The sequence below is a fragment of the Polyodon spathula genome, chromosome 19 (genome assembly GCF_017654505.1).
Source record: "Polyodon spathula isolate WHYD16114869_AA chromosome 19, ASM1765450v1, whole genome shotgun sequence".
Classification (NCBI taxonomy): Eukaryota; Metazoa; Chordata; class Actinopteri; order Acipenseriformes; family Polyodontidae; genus Polyodon; species Polyodon spathula.
The window spans coordinates 964467-991917 of NC_054552.1; the positions used below are offsets into that span (position 1 = coordinate 964467).

The 27451-nt window shown below is 41.6% G+C and overlaps 1 protein-coding gene across 2 annotated transcripts; it reads left to right on the forward strand.

Moving 5' to 3' along the window:
- Positions 1–349: 349 nt before the first annotated feature.
- Positions 350–27407, forward strand: LOC121294316 (growth arrest-specific protein 2-like). Of its 2 annotated transcripts, XM_041217912.1 has the most exons (9): positions 350–523; positions 614–789; positions 4361–4526; positions 8719–8831; positions 13287–13428; positions 16238–16301; positions 17231–17387; positions 17748–17855; positions 26124–27407. In XM_041217912.1, the coding sequence occupies exons 3-9, from the start codon at positions 4379–4381 to the stop codon at positions 26331–26333; spliced, it is 942 nt and encodes a 313-aa protein (XP_041073846.1). In that variant the 5' UTR covers positions 350–523; positions 614–789; positions 4361–4378; the 3' UTR covers positions 26334–27407. The 2 variants fall into 2 exon arrangements, with proteins under 2 accessions (XP_041073846.1, XP_041073845.1); XM_041217911.1 differs by lacking the exon at positions 350–523 and having other exon boundaries at positions 532–789.
- Positions 27408–27451: the final 44 nt, after the last annotated feature.

Sequence of the window (27451 nt, forward strand, 5' to 3'; positions counted from 1 at the left end):
ACAATAATGCTAGCTGCTGGTATTGCCGTCCGAAAGGAAGAATTGAATTGAGTTTTAGGCTGTAGAGCTGTCTCGCCTCTAAAGGTGTGCTAATTCGGATTAGGGTGAAGGCAGACACATCACCGTGATGCATCAATCTGGGCGAATTACTGAAATATACTTTTCCCAAGGAGGCCTGTGTTTGCCCTTCATAAAGCCTTATTCTGTATCTACTATATAAATGGATCACATCAGCTGAGTTACTCACACTAAAGCACTTATTGCCATTAATAACCCATGCTGCACACATACAACGTACAGTACATAACCCTACTGCCTATTACCCATTGCTGCGAAAGCATAATCGTGCTGCGGACACATCAAGCGAGCGCAGCTGTACATTGTAAGCAGTCCTGCCGTGCAGTAAACAAATACAGCACGAGACGAGTAGGCTGGCTAGCACTAGCACTGTGGTGTTGGTATCTCGTGCTTCAGTCCCAGACAGAGGAGGGCCGCGTGTGTCATACAATATCCGATTTCAAGGGTAAATCATTGACAATTACATTTGCCGTGCTCTGTGCTGTATGAAAAAGCAAGCAAGCAACCAGTAACCATTTGACTCCCGTCTATGCAGGAGCTATGCATGCAGGGGCACTGTGACGGCCGGCTGTGCACAGCGTGCGATGTTTCTGCAGCTGGGTGACCCTGGGGAGAAGTTGTCACATTCAAAAGTATGAAGATTTGTAATTTGGACAATTTTGGATCCAGCCAGAGTGGACCCGCATTGGATTGTTGCATTGCAGAGGAAAAGTGAGTGAAAAGTGGCGCGCGCAAGTAAAGGAGAGAAAGAGAGAGTTAGTAACAGTAATCGACGGGCAGCATTCTGTACCGCGGTTTATCAATAATAGAATTGACAAGTTTGGGCTGTTTAACCACATTCAATAATCTGGTATGCACCTTTTAAAAAGTGCAACTGGTGACTTATTATTATTATTATTATTATTATTATTATTATTATTATTATTATTATTATTATTATTATTATTACTGGATCTGCAATACAAATATTACACTTTATTCAAAAGTCCACTAGAATATATTGGTTGGTGCCCCTGCAAAATCCAGTGTTTAGTTTTCTAATGGACTTTAAACCGTGGTGTGCTGGACATTTGTTTTCAGTCAAATAACGGGACAGATGGTAAACAATGTTTTTAACAAAAATAAAAGTTCCTCATATTTTTTTGTAACTTTTTTTCCCTACCTGGTCGACTATCTTCCAAACAAGTGAAGATAGTCGATCAGATTGTTTTTCCTCCGTTTTGGTGTTTTCGTAAACGATTATAGCTCTACCAATTTTAATTTATGAGTTATTGTTCTATGGCGGTGAACTCGGCAGGGCTTGTTTGTCTATGATTAAGATTAATTCCTATTTGGAATCTCTTACAAGTATGCAGTTCATTTAGTTTGTATTTCACCAGGTTAGGCCTGTATTATATTTAGTACAAGCTTGTATGAGAGGTAGAGTGGTCCAGTGATTAAAGCCCAGGGCTTGTAACCAGAAGGTCACTGGTTCAAATCCCATCTGTACTACTGACTCAGTCACTTGTGCTCCATCCTGCGTATGAGATGTTAAACCAATGCCCTAATGTTTAATGCACAGTTCACAGCCTACCTCTGTAAAGTGCATTGTGATGTAGTCCATTATGAAAGGCACTATATAAACATTTTATTATGTAGATATTATTACAGGCAATTACACACATTTGGCTACAAATACAGCATCTTATTTTTAAACTGGCAGAAGCAAATTTTATTATGTATATAATTTCAAGCTTTACCAAGTTTGCTTTCGTACATAACTTTAAACTCAGTACAATACAGTTTACTCTGCTGACTGTGCATTTACTGTGCTTTGCATGTGTTACACGTTTCTCAAGAAACCAAAAGTAGTCTAGAACAGTTTAATGAAAATCAATCTTTATTTAATCCATAACAAAAGTTAAATGTCTTTAAAAAGTTTTGTGAAAATAGCCAATATGAGACACAGCTTAGTGTTGTATGTATTCAGTTGTAGATTGTACATAACATGTACTTAAAATAGCCTCCCCTCCATGGTGGAATGGTCTTACTGTAGCATCACTGATAACAGGATGCAAATTGCCCTGCTGCCACTGCGCAGTATTTGCTAGTGTTGTATATTGATCCATGGCAATACACCACTGTATCTTACTAGCTGTGATTTTATAGCTGCGTCATTCTGCTGGCTTTCCAATTAAGTCTTCATCTTGGATTGCAATGGAAATTGAGACTTATTTATTGCTTTGACTGATTTGAAATATTTTCTTTTATCGTCACTTGGCTTGCAGGAGCTTGTGAGTTTATATAATCCTTACAGTGCATGCTTAGATCTGCAAGGGTTTCTGTCTTTCTGGAAATAGTTGTCAATCGCACATAGCTTGCTATGAACTGGAAGCACTATGTAGTGTTTTATGACAGTGTGGTTCTGTTTGCAGGAAAAGCAGCACTCAGGTGACACCTGCCCTTTGTCGGTACTGAAGAGCAAGGGTCTTGATCCGTGTACAATGGTTCATATCCTCTGCTCCAGATGGTTCATTTTCCTACTAGTTGCCCAGGCAATATGGGACCACTTTGCAAACTAACACGTACTATTAAAAAAAGGCCTCCCTTTAGTTTTACATACTTCTCTGTTACCCTACCAAAGTTATGTTTCACTAAAATGGTCAATTTGGAGATACGGCCAGAGGAGAGTTCACTGGATAATTGATAGAAAAGCTAAATTGTAATAATGCAAGGGAATGTATACATTTCATATCAGACAAAAAATATGACATGCATTTTATATACAAGAGTTTTCTACATGTGGAATAGCAATATACAGCAAGCATATTTTGGTTTATTTTACCAGTAAGATGGATGGCACTCCATTTAATGTGTCTTATTTCAACTAAACAAGTAGTATTTACATTCCCCCTGTATGTGAAAAGTTTTTTTCCCATATAAATTCATTTGCCACAATAAACTTGCCCAGTAATTCTGCAGTTTACTATGCACTTAGTTAGTTTGCTAGTTAGTCCCTAAGTACATTTAAAGCAAATTATAGTCCAATATTTGTTATAATTCTATAACGCATCTTCAGCATCAGTAAAAACATTTATTCAAATGATCCTTTGTAATGGTGGATACATTACGTGATTAGGAAAGTGTGTGCATGCTAAAAAAACAAACAAACAATAAACAAAAAAACTGTCTATAGCCATTAAAATGACCCAAACCAAACCCCTTTTGAATGAACGTCAGTGTCTTTTGAGCTGATGTAAAATGAAGCTGCATTCCGTCACAGTCTGGGATGACAATAATAAACGCATCTCACAGTGGCATTGCAACTCATTACAATCCTGACATTGTTGTTCCCTTTTTACTGAAGCTGCCAATAAAACAACAGAGAGGCTGCTTAGTTTACACCTGCTCTGCCTGCCAGCACTGCAAGTAACTCACAAAGTATCACTGGGTCGAGAGGGAAAAAAGGCAGTTTGGGTTACAGGGCACACAAATCCGTAATCTTAATCAGCAGCACCATGCTTTTGCAAGATAAATGCGCCACTGTACTGTACCGGTTAGCATAAAAAGTTTCCTGTTCTCTCTGTTTGAAAAACAAAAAGGGAAAGGAATTTAGCTGTCAGGGTTATTGAGAAGGTTACATGTCATTAGATATCCTGTAAACGATCCTGGGCTGAGCTTGTAAGGTGCACAATGCTTCTTACAATCTGAGCTTTCTCCTCCTCTTCTCCTAACACGCAGCAGTGTGGACAAGAAGCACAGACTGGGCACAGGCCCCTGTGCTTGCTTTCCAGTGCTGTGGGAGCTCTGAGGGGACACACCTGTATCTACTCCACATTACAGTGTGCATGCTAAAGGTAACATCTCTCCTTTTGTTCATATTGATCAGTGTTCACTGAGTCAATGCAAAGTGGAGGATTAGCAAAGTGTAATAAAAAAAAAACTTAAAAATCAGTTGGGGCTTTACAGATTTTGATTGATTCATTCTCATCATGTTAGCTATCTATCTATCTATCTATCTATCTATCTATCTATCTATCTATCTATCTATCTATCTATCTGTCTGTCTGTCTGTCTGTCTGTCTGTCTGTCTGTCTGTCTGTCTATCTTGGTCTCTGTCTTGTTTTATAAATTGTATGAATCAAATCCAGGTATGGAAAAGAATGGTGAATACACAGCACAGCCAGAGTAAAATCATTGCAAACTGCAAAATAACTGTCCAGCAGTAAGGGTGGTGATGTACGGGAATTTCATTTCTGATAGGATCATTTCCAGTTCTTGTTTCCCTGTGTGTATTTTGCAGGAGGGTGTCAGTGGGGAAATGATGTGCAGTGCCTTGAGTCCCAAGGAGTCCCGGGGCCCCAGCCTCTCCGACATGCACCAGTACAGTCAGTGGCTGGCCAGCCGACATGAAGCCAGCCTGCTGCCCATGAAGGAGGACCTGGCACTGTGGCTCTCGAACCTGCTGGGTAAGATCTGTGGATCTGATTACGGGGCTCTTTCACAAAGCTTTACAAAAGAGAGTTCAAGCAGCAAGCAGATGGAAATAAGACTCTTATTGCATAGCAGTTTCATCCATTCCAGGTTTCAGTAAAAGCTTGATTTGCAACAGTGTGTAGGTAACAAGCTCAGGTGTGTCTTATTAAACTCACAGTAAAACCAGGAATGGATCAAACTACTATGCAATGGGAGGGTTGTTTCTATGCCTGATATACAACACAACTAGGCCAATGGGTCGTCCACCTCCCAAATTCAGAAAATAAACTACAGCTACTATTTAAATTTTCTTTCTCTCAAAATTGCATTACACTCCAGTCTGCCGTTCTCCACTCAGCTCAGAGTGTTAGCTGATTAGAATGAAAGACGATCCTAACTGGCTATTTATTATTTCACAGACATTAGCTGCTCAATCATTCCTAGTCAATAACAGGCTTCCATTGTCGAAAATACATTGAAGCATGACAGTATTGATCCTTAAACAAAGAGATCAGTTTTACCATATTGTAACTGTCAGCATTTGTGAATCTAATTTTAGCATTTTGAAATGTTAACAACTGTACAAAAACTCTGGATATAAAACAAAATCCTCCAACTCAGACTGCATGACCTAAATCAGAAACTGTAAGACAACTGACAAACATTTGGGCTCATGCCTTTGTCTGAGTTATTGGACTTACGTGTAAAAAGGGTCAAAGTCTAAAAGCTTACGTTTAATGAGACATAACTGTAGACATTAAATGTGCTGTTTTGTTCTGGTTCATAAACCACAGTGTGTTCAGTTACATTTTGCTTAAATTGTATCTGCTGCTCTTGGGCTTCAGATTGCTGAAATGTATCTATTTGTGCTCTTCTGCACTGTAGGTGATTATCCTACATGTCTGAAAGGGTTAACCTGGGGATATGCATAAAGGAGCTGGACCATGGTGCGGCATAGAAGTCCTGGAACAGTTAGCTGATAGTTAGATGCTTGTGAAATGGACAGACTAGAGAAGGGCACAGCAAGGTCAAATGGCAAACAGGAGACGCGAGCTAGCCAGTCTGAGTGTTGTTTTTAGATCAACAGAAAATAAACAGCTATATGTACTATGTACATGTATATATATATAGGCGGGGTGCCAGTCAGAGTCAGTGTGATCAGGAGAAAGAGTATAGCACCTTTCTTTTTTAACCTAGAGAGCACGCTGCATAGGCAGGGCTGCACTGTGAAGCGTCTGCGTGTCTCAATTTAATGCACATTCCCAGCAGTTGCTTTTCCTGTGGGCTTCCCTTCAAATGTCACAAGAAAGCAGCGATAAAGAGCACTAAAAACACGATCAATAATGCATTTGTAAAAAGGGGTCAGTGATCCTTTATATCTAGAAAACAAATGTCAAATGCTTCTCCATTTACCTTGCTCTTGTACCTCGACATTCGCTTTCTTTTTTATTTATTTTTTTCGTGCCTGCGCTGGGTTTCCGGAAGTCTTCTGTTGTTTGCAGGATTTTAGTTGTAATGACTGTGGTTGACTTGATCAGGCATTCTGTGGAGACTCTTCACCCCAGACAGACCCATTCGCTTCCTGCAGACGAATTGTATGTGGTCAGCCCATTAGTAACCTATTGTTTTTGAAAGCAATTAAAAACCCGCGGGATGAAAGCAAAGACCTCGTTTTTATCGCAGTTTATTGCCAAGCCCAGGATTATCACAGGAAGCGTCAAACTTTATGTGAATCTTAATGCATATGTGTGTGAATACTTAGCTTTATTAATTTTGTACATGCTTATGTCATTTGAATTTCCTATTGCTATTAAAAATAAAGGTTTCATAGTTTTACTTCACATGTATGCCAATATGCTACACAATTCCTTAAAAGACAACAGTATATGACAGGGCTCAAATTACTCCTTAAATTATTATTTTGTAAGAATGTGTACGTGGGCATATAACATAATTCGCTGACAATCTTGTAAATAAGATTTTAGCAATTGACTGTCTGTTTCTGCCTGTCTTGATTTGGGTCTCGATCTTTTATGATTTTCCCACGATATTATGATTTTTGGAGTTAAAATCAAAATGAACATGTACGGCTAGGAATGTAGCAAATTATGAAAAAAAAAAAATTAAACAACATCTAAAATGACAGGGGAGCGTGGATGCATCTTCCATTTCTAAAGTGTTGCTGCTGGTGCTCTGAGCATGCACAGCAAGCCCAAGAGCAGAGTCTGCAATCACTGGGCTGGAGCAGCAAGAGCAGAGCCTGCAGTCACCGGACTGGAGCATGCACAGCAAGCCCAAGAGCAGAGCCTGCAGTCACAGGACTGGAGCATGCACAGCAAGCCCAAGAGCAGAGCCTGCAGTCACCGGACTGGAGCATGCACAGCAAGCCCAATAGCAGAGCCTGCAGTCACAGGACTGGAGCAGCAAGAGCAGAGCCTGCAGTCACAGCACTGGAGCATGCACAGCAAGCCCAATAGCAGAGCCTGCAGTCACAGGACTGGAGCAGCAAGAGCAGAGCCTGCAGTCACCGGACTGGAGCATGCACAGCAAGCCCAATAGCAGAGCCTGCAGTCACAGGGCTGGAGCAGCAAGAGCAGAGCCTGCAGTCACAGGACTGGAGCATGCACAGCAAGCCCAAGAGCAGGGCCTGCAGTCACAGGACTGGAGCATGCACAGCAAGACCAAGAGCAGAGCCTGCAGTCACAGGGCTGGAGCAGCAAGAGCAGAGCCTGCAGTCACAGGACTGGAGCATGCACAGCAAGCCCAAGAGCAGGGCCTGCAGTCACCGGACTGGAGCATGCACAGCAAGCCCAATAGCAGAGCCTGCAGTCACAGGGCTGGAGCAGCAAGAGCAGAGCCTGCAGTCACAGGACTGGAGCATGCACAGCAAGCCCAAGAGCAGGGCCTGCAGTCACAGGACTGGAGCATGCACAGCAAGACCAAGAGCAGAGCCTGCAGTCACAGGGCTGGAGCAGCAAGAGCAGGGCCTGCAGTCACAGGACTGGAGCATGCACAGCAAGCCCAAGAGCAGAGCCTGCAGTCACAGGGCTGGAGCAGCAAGAGCAGAGCCTGCAGTCACAGGACTGGAGCATGCACAGCAAGCCCAAGAGCAGAGCCTGCAGTCACAGGACTGGAGCATGCACAGCAAGTCCAAGAGCAGAGCCTGCAGTCACAGGGCTGGAGCAGCAAGAGCAGAGCCTGCAGTCACAGCACTGGAACATGCACAGCAAGCCCAAGAGCAGAGCCTGCAGTCACAGGACTGGAGCATGCACAGCAAGCCCAAGAGCAGAGCCTGCAGTTACAGGGCTGGGTCCTCTCTCTGAAACTTTCATTGGGCCAAAGGCACTGAATTTATGAGCTCTGTTCCTGGAGTTTGTTTACACTGGCCAGTGAGCCTGAAAGGAAGTGTGGAGCCCTCGGGTGTGGAATTCAGATCCCAGTACGAAGGTTTGATCTGATTGTACAGTCTCTAACAGATTCCTTTAGCAGCTGGGAGAGAGTTAATTACCACATTTGGAACTCATTTAACAAAGCTAAAAAAACACACACCAAAAAAAATGTGTTTGAGCTTTTTTTTTTTTTTTTTTTGATAGTTTAAGAAGAGTGATCTAAGTGGGTAGGTATTTCAAACAGAGAGTATTGCCAAAGCCTTCCTACAGTAATTATGTATTTTCATGGCATGCCGGTACCCACTATGCAAAGGTATAGCATAGTTCAAATAATTTGTTAATAATAATAACTGTGGTTAGTTTGAGTTTAATTTCTTGAAACTTTTAAACTTCCGGATTAACATTTTAACACGTTTGCCCTTAGAAAAGTTTCCCACAATAAAAGCATAGCAAAGATTAATAAAGCACAGCGACAGCATGGCAAAGCATTGTAAAGAATAGCAAGGAATGGCCATGCATATTAAAAACATGGCAAACCATGGTAACCTATGGGAAATGCACAGTATAACCACAGTAAAAGTATGGGAAAATTGTAAAAATATCATGCAAAAATACTATGGCAGATTTTTTATGGTAGGTGCTGCAAAACTTTTTTCCATAGCTGTATATCTATATCTTAAGTTCACTGGTTGTGAGTCCTATCTTGAACTGGTTGAAGTGATACAGGGAAATCTGTGTCTGTTTCTTAATCCTGTTTCTTGGTCTTTTTTTCCCCTCTCCCCCCCTTCGACTCCAGGCAAGGAGATAACTGCAGAGAGCTTTATGGAAAAACTGGATAATGGAGCTCTGCTATGTCAGCTGGCAGAGACCCTGCAGGAGAAATTCAAAGAGCTGCCGAACTCTGCCAAGGTACAGGTGCTACACACAGAGGCACTATTATCTGCGCACTCAGGATCACTTTCGGATTTAGAAGCAAATAACTCAAAGGTAGCTCTGACAAGAGCAGAGCTAGCACAGGCTTTATACCAAGACAGGCTGTAAAAAAGAAAAGAGTTCCTCAGCTCGGAGAGGGAGGAACGCTGTGATTTGGGTTCGAGGCTTTCTGCTTCTGTCTGGTTTTAGAGTTTGTTCGGAGGAAGCTTTCTTTTCATGTTTGGCGATTCACTGTCTTATAGGAAAACAGTGCCAACGTGTATTTATGCCAAGCTTTCTGATTGGGCAGTCTGTTCTCTAGATACAGCAAACAACGTCAAGCACTTTTTGTCTTTCCTTGACTTGAGGGATATGCATGCCAATGCAAATTATAAAGAGGAGAAAATGTAATTCAGGGGTGAATAATAATAATAATATGAATTCCAGTTCTGTGAGTGTGGAGATTCTTGGACACAAGAGATTAGAGTAATGTGGAAGATGAAGGCTGTAGTTTCAAGCCAAGATGGGAACAAGATCAGCTGAGCTGATCAGGGAAGGAATGGACAGGACAGGACCACAAATACCATCTGATATCAGACAACATCCAGGGAACACAAGGAACAGCACACATGCTTTATGAAGCACAAAGTGCTTCTGTCTACGGGAATCACGCTGAGAGTGTCGTCAGTTTAAGAGAAGTAGAATAAAAACAGATTCCTTTTGAATTAGGGAGCCGAAAAACAATAACAGAATATATTGCTGTTTTATAGGGAAAAATAATAGGGACATACACAGTACAGGAGTAGTTTTCTAGTCTGTTGGACTTGCTTTTACTGAGACAGCAGTGTCTAGTTTTGAGTGGGATTATCTTCCTAGAGTATGCTAACGTTGCAGTCTGAAGGTATGCCATCTTTAAAAGTTAAATAAGTTGGCTGATCAAACTTATGGTTTTAATTCAACTAAACTCAAATCATAATCATACATTTTTTGTGCATGTGTTTGTTAGAGCCTGTTGTGTTGTTCACATGTTTTTCCTTTACTGTTTTCCTTATCTATTTATATACAGTCTATACTTAGCTATGACACGCTGGACTTTAAACTAGTATTGCATCCATCACTCTCTATCATACAGCCTGAGTACAAACACACTAGAACTCCAGAAATGATAGCAATTAGTATTCTATTTACCTTTCATGTATATGCAAACCAGTAAGTTCAAATAGCCGTACGCTGCCTTTAACACACAGAGAGAAAACTGTAGGGTTGCAATGAATTGTGATACTGTCAATAGCAATGTGCAAACCTGCAGAGCTTTACACTGCAGATAGAATGACTCCTGCCCGTCTCAAACAGAAAGGTTTGAATTATGCTGACCGGCTTATTTTGGGATCTGAAAATCACACAAAGTACCGGCATCTCTGACTGCTGATCTGAGCCAGACTGACATTCTCCCTGCTTGACGGATAAAGGCTGAACTTTCCACCAAGTCCCTGCTCCTGTTGGTTTAACTCGGAGACCGCAAGATTAGCAGAAATCTTGGGTTCTTGCAGGTTTAGGAGTGAGCTGTGTTCTGATGCTTCTGGGTGAATCCCTTCTCTCGAGTTACAGTGATTGCGAGGCTAATTGCGCTGACTGTATTCTCATAAGCCTGAGGTCTCTCACAGTGGTGTGCTTTACATTCACTTGACAGTCAATATTGCTTCCTGCTGTTGGCAGCCCCTGCAGCCCCTTTGTTTCTCGTCTCATCTATAACACTCACCTGAAGTGTTTGGCCAGCCCTTCACATTAGACCTGCATTGCCCCATAAGGTCAAATAGAATTGCGCCCTATGAAAGATTATTTATACAACTTTATGGATTGCCATTTTTGAAACTTGTGGGTTCGTAGGTCAGCATATACTGGCAGCTGATGTTAGGTTGTTGTTATAGGGGTCTCATTATAGAGCTGATAAGCGAGTTGAAAGGTCACATGACAAAGTGCACAAGGGAATTAAATGCAAAATTAAACAACCGTGCTGTACTTTAAAGGCCTTCAATGAAATACCTTATTTCTTGCTTGCTAAGATTAAACACAGTTTTTTTTTTTATATGATTAAGATTCCTCCACCCCCCCAGTCCCCGTTTCTGTGCAGTTTTCTTTTCCTGTATCGTACGCTGCTAAGTGTATTCTTTATTTTTTCGTATTATTTATACTTGACATAACAAACCTTTCTCTTTATAAGAAGGTGCATTGTAATGTGTACCAGTTCACGGTATGTATGATCCTGGTTGACAGATTGGCTTGAGAGGGAAGCATTTTAAATAAGTATTGTAGGAAATTGCTGTAATTAATTTTTTTTTTTTTTAATTGCAAAGCCAAACCTTGGACACAGTGAACTGCATTAAGTTGCTTTAATAGAACCAAACCAACAAAATCATATGCTTGTGATTAAGACACAGAGACGTTCTTTGTTAGCAGAACAGGCTGTTATATACGGCAGTGCTGCCGGGAAAGGATCCAATGCGCTATATATCTCTTTTGATTGGTCTTTAATGTAAAACGGGTTACCTTATTGAGTTTCGCAGATACAGCCCCTGCTTAATGAAATGATGCTGGAACTGGGTTTGGAAAAACAAACACAACAGAAACACAGAATCAGCGTCATGGGGTTCTGTAAACCAAAGCACATTTTGTTGTTTACCGAGGCAAGTATAGCAAATAAAGAAGTATGCATTTAGTGGGCACTTTTCGGCACACACAGAGCCGCAGCAATGCCAAAAGGATGCCCCTTGTTCATTGGAAGTGCACCATTTATTCATGTGTTATTATTTCTTATTTGTTACAACTACTTAATGGGATTAGTTTTCAGGTCACACATCCAAGATAATGCTTGCTTGTGAGGCTTCTTGTTTAGGGGATTAAGTGGAAAAGGATACAGAAGCTATACTGCACCTACTTCACAAAGTCTAGCCAAAAGAAAAAGAAGGGACTGACCGTAAAGCACAGCTAACACCACACTGGTCTGAATCTTGCCACGGCACAGACAAGACAGCATAAGTACTGTTAGGCAGCCTCTAATGGTCCCAGATAATGAATTGTGCAAATGTACAACCCAACCTGATCTAGCTCTCCCGTTCCCCTGGGACAATTATTAGAAAACAAATAACCAACCAATAACATACTGTACATCGTAAAACCTAAATTAAAGCACAGAAAAGTTTTGTTCACAACAAAAACAAATGAAATACAGTTGTGTTCTTTTGATTCGTATAATCATCATCTCGATGGCAGCCTAGGATCTCAAAGCTTTCAGGCTTTCCAGTAAAGAGGTTTGCTTTTTTTTTCTCTAACAAAAGGGAAGAAAAGGAATCTCAACATGAGGCTGCATTTTTTCAGCATGACATCACTTTGCCCTCCTCTTTCTCAAACTCTCACATCCTGCACTAAGCCACACTCACGCACATGAAGTGAGCAGGAGGACTGGCGGGAGGGAAAGTCGCTCGCTGGTCATTCGATACCGCTGACTTAGGCCACGGCTGTTTAAAGAATACGCTAGCCAGAGTTAACATTGGCCATCATTTCCATACAGAAAGCTAATTACTTTAAAGTCGCTTCAACATTTATACCAAGAAGGAGCTGTGAACAAAATAACATAGTCACTAAGCTGTGAAGTCTGTGTGAGATGAAACAGACGGATTGATATGTAGTGGAGAGGGGGGCTCTCTGGGAAATTACCCATGACCCAAATCATAATTTAACATGTGATTTTAAAAAGGTTCTTCCATCTGGAATTTGTAAATGTTTATTTCTTAGCCGTTTTATATCCTTTTTAATGTACTGTGTCGCTTATCATTGTAATATTCATGATACTGAACTTTACAGTTGAAAGGAAAGACGTTTCTTACATATCTGTTGCTCGTCAAAACAAGGCCTGGTGTTTTCGACACCGCCTCACGGGACAACCAATCAGAACACAGAAATCCGTTCTTGAACCATTAATTTAGATTTGTTTACAAAACGTGTGATGCAATGTGGCAGTGTTTTGTTTTTAAGTTGCAGCAACATTACTAAACATATTTGTAGCCTAGTAAACTTTTTTTGAGGAAAAATACAGATTTATGTGGACCAATTAATCTTACAGATGTGTAAAAATGTGTATTATTATTTTTTGTTCACCAGGCTTATTGACGCAAGCCAAGCCCTGTTTTTTTTTTTTTTTTTTTTTTTAATATGGGGGCTGTTTCTGGAAAAAGAATAGGTGGTACAACTGTAATTTCTGCCCCTTCTGCAACAACTGTGGCATCTGGCATCCAAATTGCGGTCTCTCTAGCGCCTCAGCATGGCAACCGTTAAACACACAGCAGTATTTGTACCCCCCCCCCCCCCCCCAATGCATTCTCCCATTGATCCAGCACTACCTTGAATTCCTGTGTGCTGAGATCTGAGCTGACTCTCTGCCCTCTCACCCCACAGAACCTGCCCTTCTGCCGGATTCCCTGCAAAGCCAGCGCCCCCTCCGGGTCATTCTTTGCCCGCGACAACACTGCCAACTTCTTGAGCTGGTGCCGAGAGGTTGGGGTGGGAGACACCTGCCTGTTTGAGTCCGAAGGGCTAGGTAAGCGTCCAGCAGTCTGTCACAGGTGGTTATTCCATCTGCCTTGTTCTGTCGGCTGTCTGTTTGTGTATTCTGTGTGTTACCTATCTAACACAAGAGATGAAATACAATCCAGATCTTATGATTCCTTTATAATAATGCAGTTTAGCTTTTATGTGATGGTTTTGTTGTCTTTATCAAACCAGATATATGGTTCTGTTGTATATTGTACTATCTATCTATCTATCTATCTATCTATCTATCTATCTATCTATCTATCTATCTATCTATCTATCTATCCATAAATAAGGAGTAAAACAACTTGTAAAGAAAGTTGCTTATGCACTTTTGAAGTTTAACAAGAAAGCCCCCTGGTAGACAGAACAGCACAAGCATAAAACAGGTTTTGATTTCCGTGTCCAGTATAAAGATGTCTTTTTTCTTTCCGTGAGTGCTAGATCTTTGTGAGAAGCAGTGATTGTTGACTTGCGAGGGACGTCTCGGTTGGAGATGAAAGGCTCCCTTTTTATTTCTCTGAATGGCTTATCTGTTTCTCGCCAGGAATAAGCAATCGAGACCTGCCCCTCCTCTTTGTAAGGCACTCCAAACTCCCCTTTGACAATGCGAGGTGCACCCTTATCTCTCCTGAAACGGATACACGCTCCTTGTGTGTTAACAGAGCCGGGTCTTTACACATTTTGTTGTGATCTCTCCCGTATCAATCTGGCCTGTCCTACTTGCACCTTTCAAAAACAGCCTGATGAGAGATTGAAAAAACGAGAGAGAGAGAGAGAGAGAGAGAGAGAGAGAGAGAGAGAGAGAGAGATGCATAGCCGTGACTGACAGCTTAAAGTATGTTCTGGCAAACGTTATCTCTATCAGCGAATTCCCAGTGTGGTCTGCACTGGGTCGTCTTTTGAACTATGCAGCATACATTTTTTTTTAAAGAGGAACGTAGCAGGCAGTGGGTTTGATTTTCACAATCTCAACTCCTTGCTTGATCATTGCATATCATTATTTGTAATGGCTGGTTTCACAGACCCTGGCTAGCACTAACTGTGCCACCTGATCTCCTGATGTTACCTGAGGTAAGGTAGTCCAAGATTAGTGTTAATTGGGGTCTGTGAAACTAAACTGTAGCAGAGGGAGACTGATTAGAAAAGGAGAAACGTTAGAATCTTAGAATGCACTAACAGTAGCCTCCACTACACAATGATCGGGGAGGCATGGAATTGATTCTTAAGCTAATGAAAGGTTGATATGATTCACATGACTATGAGTTACTGTAAATACAATGATAGACAAAGAGAAGGAGATGTGATACCTTTTATTGGACTAACTAAACAATAATTAATCGCAAGCTTTTCAAGATCTTTTTTTTCCCTACTTTCACCTGAAGAAGAGACCTTTGAGTTCTTGAAAGCTTGTGATTAATTATTGTTTAGTTAGTTCAATAAAAGGTATCACATCTCCTTCTCTTTGTCTGTCATCTCTGGACTAATACGGCTACCATTTCATCTACCCATAAATAAAGTAAATTAAGTCTACAGTATTTTATAACAGTGTCCAAAAAACTATAGTGCTCTATTGTAAACTAAGTGGAATTCTACATTCTACTGTAGTAAACTATAATGTTTTGCCCATAACTATATGTTTTTTGATATGTGTATCTCATAACTTGCTTGTATATGGCAGCACATTCTTGCTGTGGTACAACAGAGGAACTACTATGCAATCAAATAGCTCTCTATTTGAACTCACAAAGAAGAATGCTGCCTCTGTGTGTAGAAATGTTATACGAATGTTAATAGAAAAAACAAAGCAGCAAGCAAGATGTGTTCGGGACTCTGCTTTTCCATGTCTAATGCAATGCACTGGTTTGATAGCATTGTGGGAAGCAACGGGAGTACAGCTCCAGTATCTGCTGCTATACTGGAGATCAGAAGGTCCCAAAGACACTGAAAGGTGGAACTGCTGCTGTGTGTGCATGTTGGTTTGTGCTCTACCATCACACGTGTTGCCATGTGTGCGTGCTGGTCTGTGCTCTACCATGACACGTGATGCCGTGTGTGCATGCTGGTCTGTTCTCTACCGTCACACATGCTGCCGTGTGTGCATGCTGTTCTGTACTCTGCCATAACACATGCTACTGTATGTGCATGCTCGTCTGTGCTCTACCATCACACATGCGGCTGTGCATGCAGTTTCATTGGATTGCAGTGGGTTGTATTGTGTCTGGTGTTGTGTTACTAGATTACTGAGGCTGGTTCATAGTTTAGATCGCCTTTGATCGCCAGACAGTTGCAAGACTAGGGAGACTAGAAATCTCCCTCACCACTGCACCAGCCTTGACATCACACCGGTTATTACACAGAGAGGCTGATGTGACAGGTGGAGGTTCCCAGTTAGCACATGGCACTCCTGTGTTCTTTGTTGTTTCTGACCTTGTTGGTGTGCAAACTACCAGGGCTGTAAAAAACCCACACTGTATGTGATGCAGATCTGCATGGGGTGGCATTTTATCGTAAAACTAACAAAGAAACCTTCGACGTTCATTTAATTCAATTACTCCTACCTTTGTGTAGAACTGAATGCTATGATTACTGAGCGTTTATAGGGATGTATAAAAACTAAAAGAAACAAATTCAATCAGACAGAAGGTTTCTTCAGTGTAATTATTACTACTCATATTGTACTATAATGTTGGTGTTGTTTACCTCTTTGCTAGTATCTGATAAATAGTGTCTGAAGCCTAGCAGAGAAAGATGTTATAATCCTACTCCATATTCAATATTCTGATCTTTAGTTTTGGCTGTTTGTCATTTGACAGTTCTTCATAAACAACCCAGAGAAGTGTGCCTGTGCTTACTAGAGCTGGGGAGAATAGCATCCAGGTAAAGTTTTACTGTTAATCTAATAGAGCTAGCTCAATTCAAATATCCTTTTTTGGTTCAGATTCACAAAACATGTGTTTTGTGATTATACCCGCCTGTGCTTTAGCCACAATCTACCTGCAAAACCAGGTTCATCCAGACCCTGAATAAACACTGTGCTGTGTAAATAATTAAAAACAGTGTGAAGACAGCTCGAGGAAAAGGTGAAAATGTGAACCAACATCTGGTTCCTTAACCTTTAACCTCACATTTATGTGATGTTCCCTTCTTTTCCCCTCTTGGGTAAGACAAGAGCATTCAGGTGAAAAAAAAAAAGAGCGAGAGACATTTTTGGGACTAAAAATTGTTATTTTCCGGCCCATTTAGCTGTGAAATCCTTCAGCTGGTCTCCAGGCCCATCGCTAACCTTCCCAAACAAACGGGTCAGGTGTGACACAGAGAGGGCTTGTAGACGCGGGGGCCGGCGGAACATCTTGAGGACAGCTGTTCAAATAGTCGGGGTCTGACGCAGTTAGGTAGATCGGTTACTGGGGCTGGATCAACACAGGGCAGCAGAGTACAACAAGCCTCGGCCCGTTTTTAAAACCCATCAAGAATAAAGTTCTCTTTCAAGGCAAATCCTAGGGTTACGAGAGTACACCAAAGCTCCAATCCGTATATATATCCCTTACGGTTGTTTAGTTTTTAATGATCAGATTTTGAATTTACAGGAATGTATCACACCTGTAATGATTCTCCGCCTTTCCACAGAGACTGGGTTTTAACAGTGGTTGAAACTGTAGGCACTTTATTCAAAGAACAGTAACACTTCTCAATTAACATTGTACAGCATTTAGTGTAGTGCTGCCTACGGCATGCTTTATTGAGCTAACTGCATGGACTGCCAGATAGCTTTGAGCCTGTCTCTGTTGTGCGCCTCTCCTGTGCAGGTACGGAGTGGAGCCCCCCGGGCTCATCAAACTGGAGAAAGAGATCGAGCAGGAGGAGAAGATTCCCATCCCGCCCCCCTGCCCCGTCTCCCCCGTCTCCGCCTCACCCACCAGGTCACCCAGCAGGAAAGGCACAGGGAAGCTTCTGGATGACGCTGTGAGTAAACCCAGAGAGAGATGCTACTGTAGATACTATTCCCTTTCTCAGATCCCCTCGTCTCTGTTTGTTTTTACTATTATTTATAAAGGTTTCCTGTAGTAAAAGCATTGCAATGTGCAACAGTGCATAATTAAAGCATTGTAAAGCCCAGGGAAATATGGTAAAGCACACGTAAACTATAGTAAATGCATAGTATAACTAATTGAAAAAATCGTAGGGAAACTGGAAAATTACCATGCAAATTTACTATAGTTAAATTTTATGAGAGATGATCTCTTTCTTTCTTTGGAAGTAAGGTCTAATATAATTTTATAGAATACTCATTCGTTCTAATAGACAGTCTGACTCCCTTTGCAGGTGAAACACATCTCTGAGGACCCTTGTTGTAAGTGCCCTAACAGGTTTTGTGTGGAGATGCAATCCCAAGGAAGATATCGGGTGGGAGAGAAGATTCTGTTCATCAGGGTACAGTAATTTACCTTCGATTATACCACAATCTGTAGTACCACTAACCCCCTACCAGAGCCTACAGTGACCCCTGCTGGTAAGGTGGTCAAAGAATTCCTGTAATTCAGCAATTAGCACAGAGCTAGCATTGTCACCGCAGAGCTACTGTTCTGATCAGCAGGCACATTAGTATATGCTGGCACAGATTTCTTCACAGGATGGGGTGTTTTGTGGCTGTTTTTTGCTGTAAAAGCTGGCTTTACGGTCACCAGAACAAAGCTGTCACCAACTGTTAGGAGCCAGTAATGATTTTTATGTACCTGTTTTCAGTACAAGTGCAATTCAGGGACGCAATGAAAATAACGGTATTGCAAAAATTGCTCGTATCAGACATAACAAGACTGCCTTTATTTAAAAAAGGTTCATGCATGCTGAAGCCTTACTAAATACAATAATTGGATGGTTTTTGTGTGTGTGTGTGTGTGTGTTTGTGTGTGTGATGAAAGACACTACAATTGGTGGCAAATGACCTGCATTTACAGTAACCCATCAGGTTTGCAGCAGTACGGTTTGCTGGAATCAGCCAAGCGCCTCCAGTCTCTAATAATAATACAAAAAAACAACCGCTCCTCAGAGTAGAGGCTGCAGAGCTGTCGTCATGACAACGAAGGAAGAGAGAATTCTGATGGGATGCACTCAGTCTGTGCCAACAGGTACGGCCTGTGAAACTTAAGGGCTCAAGTAATATGCTCGATCGTGACTAAACTGTGCCGACCTCGAAAATATACATCAGCACGGAACTCAGTCAAGTGTTGCACGGGCAAGGCAGTTACCTTTCAGAGAGCATGCTGGGATAGTTTATTTTGTTTTTATTATCGATAGTATTTTGTTCGGGCAGCAAGGTAAACAGCAGGATTCAACAGTGAACTCAAACTGGAGTACAGGGGAGACAGACCTGTAATTCACAGGGAGAGGGGTCTGCTTCTGTCTTGTCTGGTAGTTTACCTGTTTTGGGAATTGGGAAAATGTTTTCTCAATGTACAGACTCAGCTCCCTTCTGCTAACTCAGATGCTGGGCTCTTATTCAACTGATCTGCCGCCGCTGTTTACATTGTAAAAGAAATAAACAAACCTGCTTTTTTATAACTTACTTTTAAAGAAAAGTACAGTAAAGTGAGTCACTCACAGTGTAAAAAAGTCTTTCAACAATTCTAACAGGCGATGTTTAGAGTCGTCAAGCCCATTTAAAACGATGGGTAAGAAGTTATTGGAGGACGTGACCCCCATGCAAAAGCCACACCCCCTGGCTGTTGTCATCAATCAGAAACCACACCCCCTGGCTGTTGACATCTATCAGAAACCACACCCCCTGGCTGTTGATTTCAATCAGAAGCCACACCCCCTGGCTGGTTGATATCAATCAGAAGCCACACCCCCTGGCTGTTGACATCAATCGGGCCGAACAGAGAACGTATTAGCGGGTGTGAAGCAGGCAGGCAGGCAGTATAGCGACTTGCTGCAATTAAATCTATTGAACACCGTGTCCTTCCTTGCTATCCAGAGCACCAGGAAGCAGATTGGAAATCTGCCCATTGGAAATCAATGTCAACTTAATGAGCAGTGCCTCCTGATCTGGTGGACACTAATTGAGGACTGACGTTTACAGCGACTCGTGAAACACTGGGTGCCTGAAGGATTAGCTTTCAAAACTAAATGGATCGTGCTTGCAGGTAATCTAAGAGTTTCTCCCATTTGTTGACTGTTAACATGCCACCCGAAGCATGCTTCAGTCCAACCCCTAGCTGTGCAGACCCGTGAAGACCCTCGATACAAGCTTGAGCCTTCGTCATTATTGTCACCAGCAGCCTCTAGTGGCCACAAGCTGATATTGCAACTCTTTTGCGATTTAAAACTGTACAGCAAATTCGTTTTAATTAAACCACTAAAAAAAGTCATTCAAATAATAAAACTACATTTACCTAATACAACAAGTAGAAGCAGCACGTCATGTCAAATAGAACCAATTATCGTGACATTGGGTTGACCTGTCTGCTTGGCTGGCGCGCCGCGGTCCCACACAATATTGAAGAGTACTGACCTACCCAGGAGCGCTATTGATATTTCAAATGAAACAGAGTATTTATTGGAGTCCTGTTTGCATTTATTTGTGTACTCGGAGGTTACAGCATCTACTTTTCATATCACAATGTCACTTAGCAACCAAGGACATGTTCTCTTTGAACTGGGTCCTGCACGATTCCCTCCTTGAAGGCACTGCGAGTTCTTATTGTGCACACCGTGAATGCGCCGCGTTGAACCCAGCGATGCCTCGAATCCGCTCGGATTCTTCTTTTTGCTGTTTGTTCGTGTGATGCAGAAGGGCCGGGTAATTCTGCGGGGTCAGTGCGACCCTGCAGCTGTGTCTGCGCTTGCTTCCCTTGCAGTTTTTTTTTTTTTAATTAAAAATTCCAGACGGTGCTATCTGTCTTTCATTTCAGCTCTTTGAATTCATTTCTTTCTTTCTTTTTATTATTGATTTTTTTTTTTTTAAAGTCAAAGCTCCAGAGTCTGATTTGCACTTGTGTTAGCAAGCTGGGAAATTGAACTGCAATATTAATAAGAACACAGAAAGAAAGAAAACTCGTGTAGCTATCGTAAATGTTACACGCTGGAAGCATGAAGAATAAGCTCAAATGTCTTAAGACTGTATGTAGTTCAAATCAGGTGCTGTTTGATAGATAACGGTGTATTATATACCACTGTGCCTTACCTAGTTGCACTAGACAAAGACAGCGTTATAGAATGAGTGAACTATACATTCATACTTCACATGTGTTCTGGGTTTAATTGTGATTGATGCCCTCAGTACCAAGTGAACTGGTTCAATGTGAAGGGATAACTTGGTTAAAGCAATAGTCAGGCCATCCTCTGGGCTTCAGACTGGAACGTTAACTTGGTGACAACACTGTAACCAAATTACGCTTTAGTCAAGCTCATCTTAATCGCGAACACGGCTTTACTTGGTTCATTTGTTCCAGCCGCATGGGGCTGAGGGCTGTCAGAAAGCAAGAACGCATTGGTAGGGTTCAGGATCAGTCCCAGACCTGAGCCTGGGTTAGTACAATGCATTGGGCAGGACTTTGTTAACCCTGTATAACTGGAGATGTAACAATCTTGAGTGAGACTCTGTTAGAGTACAGCAGGGCAGTGAGTTTATCAACCAACACTCCAAATGCTACTACCACAAAAAAAAAATGCAACAAGCATAAATGAAACAATGGTACTGTTTTATTAGATTAGAAGAGATCTTTACGGTACACACTTGTATTCAAGAACACATTACAGGTGTGATCTGTATCAACACAAGGATATTGGAGTAGGTGTTCAGCAACATTGTCTGCATTACCAGGGAGGGATTTCCTTAGAAACAATTGCCACGCTGTCAGAAATGAGCAGGGCTTCCTTGAGCAATCCCCAGAGTGCTGCCAAGGAGACTGCTATCAGTCCATAGTTTATGGTGCTGTCGATGTGATGCAGGGTCTGACTGAAGCCCATGCTCTTCCTCCAGCAGGCTGTCAAAGTATTTCCCCTTAACCAGTAACTCTTACAGTATTGGGCACCCCACTCCCTTAGTTTCGTGCTGAGCCGTGTGTAAATCATTCAGATAATCGGAGTGCTGTCTAGTAATTAAATTTCTGTCAGGCTCAGTATGAACCATAAAGTTGGGCCGTCTAATTGCTACAAAAACAATAGATCGGGCAAATGAAAAGAGTGGTTAATGTGACACAGGCTCGGAAGAAGAGTCATTATGTTGTCCGCAGTGCAGTGTACACTTATGAACCCCTGCTAACTCACCAGAAAATGCAACATCTCGTTAGGTGCGTAATCTAGCAGCAGTATCCAGGACTGATTCAGAATTTGAGGTGGAATATGCATATGTAAGAAAAATAGTAAGAAACCATAGCTATTTGTCCTTCTCTATAATATGAAGTGATGAGTTTCTTCTGAACTCGGCTGAACTGTGATTTGAAGCACTAGCATGCTAGGAGTGACTGCTGAAGAGCTTGCTATTTGTATGCAGCAGTGCTGACCAGACTGAGGCTGGCTACACTTCAAGTACATTTTCATTTATTAAATGGCTCTTCATATTTCATGAAGCCCAGATACATTCCTAAAGGCTTGTAGACAGTGTTGCAGTCCTTAAGCAATGTACAGTAATATCTGAGTGTTGCAAACTAACATCGTCAATCAGTGTCCGACAGGACAGTTGAGTTGGGCTTGCTTGCTGAGCAGGTAGCCCATGATTTCAGCAAAAACAAGACTTACCTTGACTGCTTGATCGCTGGTCCATGCACATCATCAGGCATTACACAAGCCTAGTACTTGATCAAGTTATTTTTAAGTTATTGGCTATTAATTAAGTCATGATGGTTCAGTGGGAACGAGAGAGGAAACTTAAACATGTGTAATTACCCCTTTACAGCACATATTTTTATTTTTTGGTTTTTATTGATTAAGCTTTGCCATTGCTCTGGATTTACCGTGGCTAAACCAATAATATTGTAATGACAATACTGCTGCGTGCTGGCCACTGAAACATTATTTACTTACAAATACACTTTATCTATCTAAGTATTTAAGTAAACGGGAGATACATTGGTCTGATTTCCATTTACCTGCAGTTCAGTGCATTACACTGGGTCTTTCTTTCACTAACGGTATACTTTCTGTTATGCTATAATCATGTTATACTGCAGTGAACCTATAGGGTAGTTCTGTTGGGTAGAAAACCATTTTTTTTTAAAGTCAGGCATATGGCATCAAAATAAAACAACAACCGCACAGTGTGTTTCTCAAAACGCTCTACAGGGATTGCTTTGTGGAGAAATATTGGAAACTGCTATTGCCTAGGAAACCAGGTCTTTGAATATTATGGCGTGTGAGTGAAAAATTGCATTTTGCATGTATAAAGTATGCACGATTAATAAGGTAAATGAGACCAGCGCCTTTGTAAATTGTAACCGAGGCGCAGGGAATGTGTGAGCCAGGGCAGTGGCAAGGGCAATCCAGCAGAATTAATGACGGGGCTGTCAAATGCAAGCAGGATTCTCACACTGTAACCTCCATCACCCAGCAGAGAGAAGACAGCACTGCATTAAAGCCTTATTAAATAATACTAATAGCCCGCCCGGGGCAGAGTACAACAAGGCAATACCTCCACCTGTAATATGGGACAGTTATCCTTTAAATCCAGCCTCGGTCTTGTTGGAAAGTGTGCCGCTTTGCAAAGCATCTGTCGGCATGATTGAAACCCGCTCCCCCATGCAAACCCAATTATATCATCACTCAGGCGCGGTGGGGACTGGCCCTTCTGCTGGAACAGCGACCTGATAATGTTGTCCTTGATTGATCTTTCGAAATGGCTTATAAATGTTTCATTATATTATACTGCAGTGGGGGGAGGAACGACTCAATCGGGATCCTTCCTTTGAAGGGAAAAAGGACAATGCTTATTTTCTTCTAGTAGAGGGACTTTAGCCAGTATAGTTTAACCTACCAGTACTTTACTACGCGAACATGACATGTAACTCATTATTCCAGGGCTGCTTGCACTATATCCAGGACTGAGACGTGTTCTTTAAAGGTTTTGTTAGATAAACTGAAAGAGAGGCGGTTCATCCTGTTCTAATTTCATGTTCCATTTTAGCACCTGTTACCACCACCCAGATCCAGCCATTCCTAATGAGCTAGAATCCAAAAGCATAGTATCTGTCCTGTTAGTGTAACTGCACTCAGATGATCTACAAGGACTCACAGATACAGCACGGTTCAAGAGGCTCCTTCTCTTATCATGCTTATTATAGTTTTCTCACAGGATCACGCTAATGTAGCTGTACATTTCATCCATAATATCATTGCGCTCCCTGTTCTGGTCATGAATCTTGCAGGAATCGTCAGGGCTAAAACCCTGTCCTGCCTGTCCCGCATGGTCTATTAGCAGCCCTAGGTTCTCTGTTTCAATGCTTTCTTTTACCAGATTGGTTGCTATCTTTTCCTAAGGATCACTGTCCTGTTACAAAGCAGACCTTGTCTGCTTCATGCTTGAATAATGTACTGTCTTTAATATCTCCATTGTACCAGTGCTGCCAGTAAACTCAGTTTTAGCCCTGTTAAATCCTTAGCCAGCCCTGACTTTGTAATCCAGTGATTAACAGCTGATAGGGAATCAAAAGGCTTTAATGCTGCCTAATTGGAAGTAGTAATTAGCTGCCTTTTGTGTGAGATATTTACATACAGCACTCTGGGCTCTGTGTCACATTAGGTGATTTATTACAATGGAGGAGACTGTAAATCTGCCTTGCCATACCAGAGACTTAATAGCAGTTTAATAAATGAGTTAAGAAAAAAAAAACAGTAAAATTTGAACAGGAGTGCCGGGCTGACAGAAAATGGATGGCTTTGCAAAGCCTCAAGGGAACATCTCGGCCTCTCTGCCAGCTTCTGAAACGAGGCCCTGCTGTCCTTCAGTATAGCTGTTGTCATGGCAACAGGGCCAAGGCTTGAACTATCTTTGTGCCGTAGCAGAAGGGGGCGGGGGGTTATATATATACTGGTACAGCTTTTTGAATTGCATTTAGGTGCAAGCCTTTGTAACATTTAGACAGTCAGGTTTTATTATGAGAGTCTGCTGGGCATGTTTAATAGTGGCTTTATTACACAGAACATGCCTTTATTTAGACTAGGGATTACTTTGAGTGAGAGTTGATTACTTTTTTGTAAAGGTGCTGGACTGGTTTGATTTGGAAATGAACCATATTGTGTTAAACATTGCAATGCAGCATTACACCCATAAAGACAACCCAGTTCATTTATGGCACCAGATATTAGTGATTCACCACTGTGAATCACTAATCACCACCATCAGCAGTAGAGGAGTACAGCAAAATGGAAGAACTGTCTCCTGGCACCATCCTTGTATGGCATTAATACCCAGATAGCCTGGACTGCACCCAGTTGATGTTTTAATTAGTGAAGTGACAAGCCTTACTTAAAAGGAGATCTCTCTGTGGTGGAGGATTATTTCATCAGCCTGTGCTGTTTGAAGTTTCCTCTCAACATCCCGCTGTGTGGCTCAGGCTGGCTTTTGAAGCAGGAATTAATTTTGCATTATGAGATTTTAAACATGCACACTCTTCCTGGGAAGTCATTACTCAAAGCCGGGTAACACGAGCACACGAAAGAGAATGACAGAGGTTAATATTGACTTAGTCAGAAAATGACAGCTGTTTTTGTAACTATTCCCTCGCTCAGTCTGAATTTTACAGTGTCTATAGAAAGCATATAGGTGTGGTGGTTCTCTGTACAGTCATGTTTACCGTGCTTCTCATGTGATTAAACTCCTTTATGCATTTACACTGCTTTACCATGGTTTCACCAGACCGGTATGGGATGCACTGTGTTTGCAGATGCTTTGCAATAGTTTTAGTATACCTTCAATATACTTACACTATGATTTCATGTTGCTTTACTGCACTGCAGTATAGTTTTCTCAAGGCAGTGAAATAATTTCAGGTTTTGAAAACTCAGCCCCTGTCAGTGGTATGTTCGTTCTGTGGTACAAACATGTCTTTGAAATAACATTGAAGTGTATGGGAGCACTGTTAGTGCACAGTTCAATAATGATTTAGCCATACCGACGATGCATTAAAGATACAGTGATTTCATGAAGGACGCTTATACGCCTGCATTTACTAATGCACTCATCTCAATATTTGTTGATGTTGTTTTTTTTTTAAATAGGAGAAGTCTGAAAATATGCACCTGTCTCAACAAGAAATGTAGTTACTTAATTGCTGCACTGTATTACAAATAGAATAAAACATTAAAGCTGGCGTTTATTTCATTTTTTTCTGTCTCACAAACGCAGTGCTGTTGCCATAAAAGCAGATTCATTAAGCAGAAGGAAGCTTCAAAGTGAAAATCAATGGCTGGATCAGCCCTTAGATATATTACCCTAGCACATCGAACACATGGACTGCTACTGAATATATATTTTGGGGTGAATGATTCCTGACTAGAGTAATGAACACTGCCCTGGTCTGTCTCTGGAGGCAGTCCGGGCATGTTCCCAGTGTTTTAGATCTCACTACACCTGGCAGGCTATTCCATGCATTTATTACTCTGGGTAAAAAAAGTGCTTCCTACCTTCTGTTCTAAACATTACTCAGCTTCCATTTCTGCCCTCTTGTTCTTCTCTCTGAATCAGTGTCTTTCCTCCCGTTTCAGATGCTGAATAACAAGCATGTGATGGTGCGCGTGGGGGGAGGCTGGGAGACCTTCGAGAGCTACCTCCTGAAGCACGACCCCTGCCGCATGCTGCAGATCTCCAGGGTGGAGGGCAAGATGTCCCCTGTCCCGAACAAGTCGCCCAGCCTCAAGGATCTCAGCCCCGACAGCTACCTGGTGGTGGCCGCTAACTACAGGAGCAAGAAGTAGCCACGCTGTCCCACACCTTGACTGCTGACCACGAGGCAGAAGTCCTTATGTTATTTGACTGGTGCCTCGCTTTCAGTGTTGTGCAGAGTGGACAGGGTCTTCAGACATTCGGCAAACTTTGGAGCTTTATGATAATCAAATATGTTGCATTTTAACAGCAAGGTAAATTAACACTAGTGGAAGCCCCCCATCCCATTGTAGTTCTGCTATGATAACTGGGGCTGTTTGTAAGGCTCTGGATTGCTCTTTCAATGGAGTACTGTCCCATGTAGAATCAGTGTTTATTCATGATGACCCCGCCCCCATCTTGACCCCACTCACCCATGTTTTGCAGTTGGATCAGCTTGACTTAAAGTGAACTAGCATTCTAATATGGTGTTTGATGAATGCTTAGTTGTTAGTTCACAGTGCAGTAATTGCACATCAATCCTGAGCTCTTGAAGGCTGCGCCTGCCTCTCACATGGCCCCTAATCAGGCTATCAGCTTTTAAAGAAGCGATTAACTCATTTTACACCAGAGCCAATGTTTAGGAGAACAAGTCCTGCTTCTCAAAGCAAGGTGGGTTCAAGATGGGATTGGATGGATCTTGAAAATGTAGATTATTTATTTTAATCCTTAAATCAGATTTCAGACTGATGGCTTCAATTGACTGATTATTAGCTTAGTTTAAAAACAATTAAAAAAAAGAAGTTTCCATCTCAGTTACAATGGTCACTAGGTGGCGCTGTGTGCTATGCAAAAATCCCAGTCGACTAACAGCAGTTACAACATTTAGCCATCAGTGGCACTATGCTCTATGCAAAGAACTGAATGTTATGTCAAAGGGTAATAGATTTATGCTGAGCTACCCTTTGCAGATCTTCAATGTTACGCTATAGAAATAGTTAACTGGTTTAAAGAGTTGCCTTAAAAATTATACATTTCTTTTCTCAATATCTGAATTAAATGTTATTGATTTTGTAGCTAGAGATCGTTGATCAATTCAAACACTTCCTAACACTTTTTTCCCCAGCATACAGCTATGGCTAAAAGTTTTGCATCATCTAGAATTTTAGGATTGAGACAAATAAAAGAAAAAATAAAACTAGAAAAGCATAATTTTTATTTAATCAGTATC

What these genes read in the sequence shown, in the direction of transcription:
- LOC121294316 (XM_041217912.1), top strand. Translation starts at nt 4,379, where the DNA reads ATGATGTGCAGTGCCTTGAGTCCCAAGGAGTCCCGGGGCCCCAGCCTC. An exon ending in AGCTGCCGAACTCTGCCAAG is followed by an intron (nt 8,832 to 13,286) that starts GTACAGGTGCTA and finishes CTCACCCCACAG; the next exon opens with AACCTGCCCTTCTGCCGGAT. An exon ending in GTTTGAGTCCGAAGGGCTAG is followed by an intron (nt 13,429 to 16,237) that starts GTAAGCGTCCAG and finishes GTCATTTGACAG; the next exon opens with TTCTTCATAAACAACCCAGA.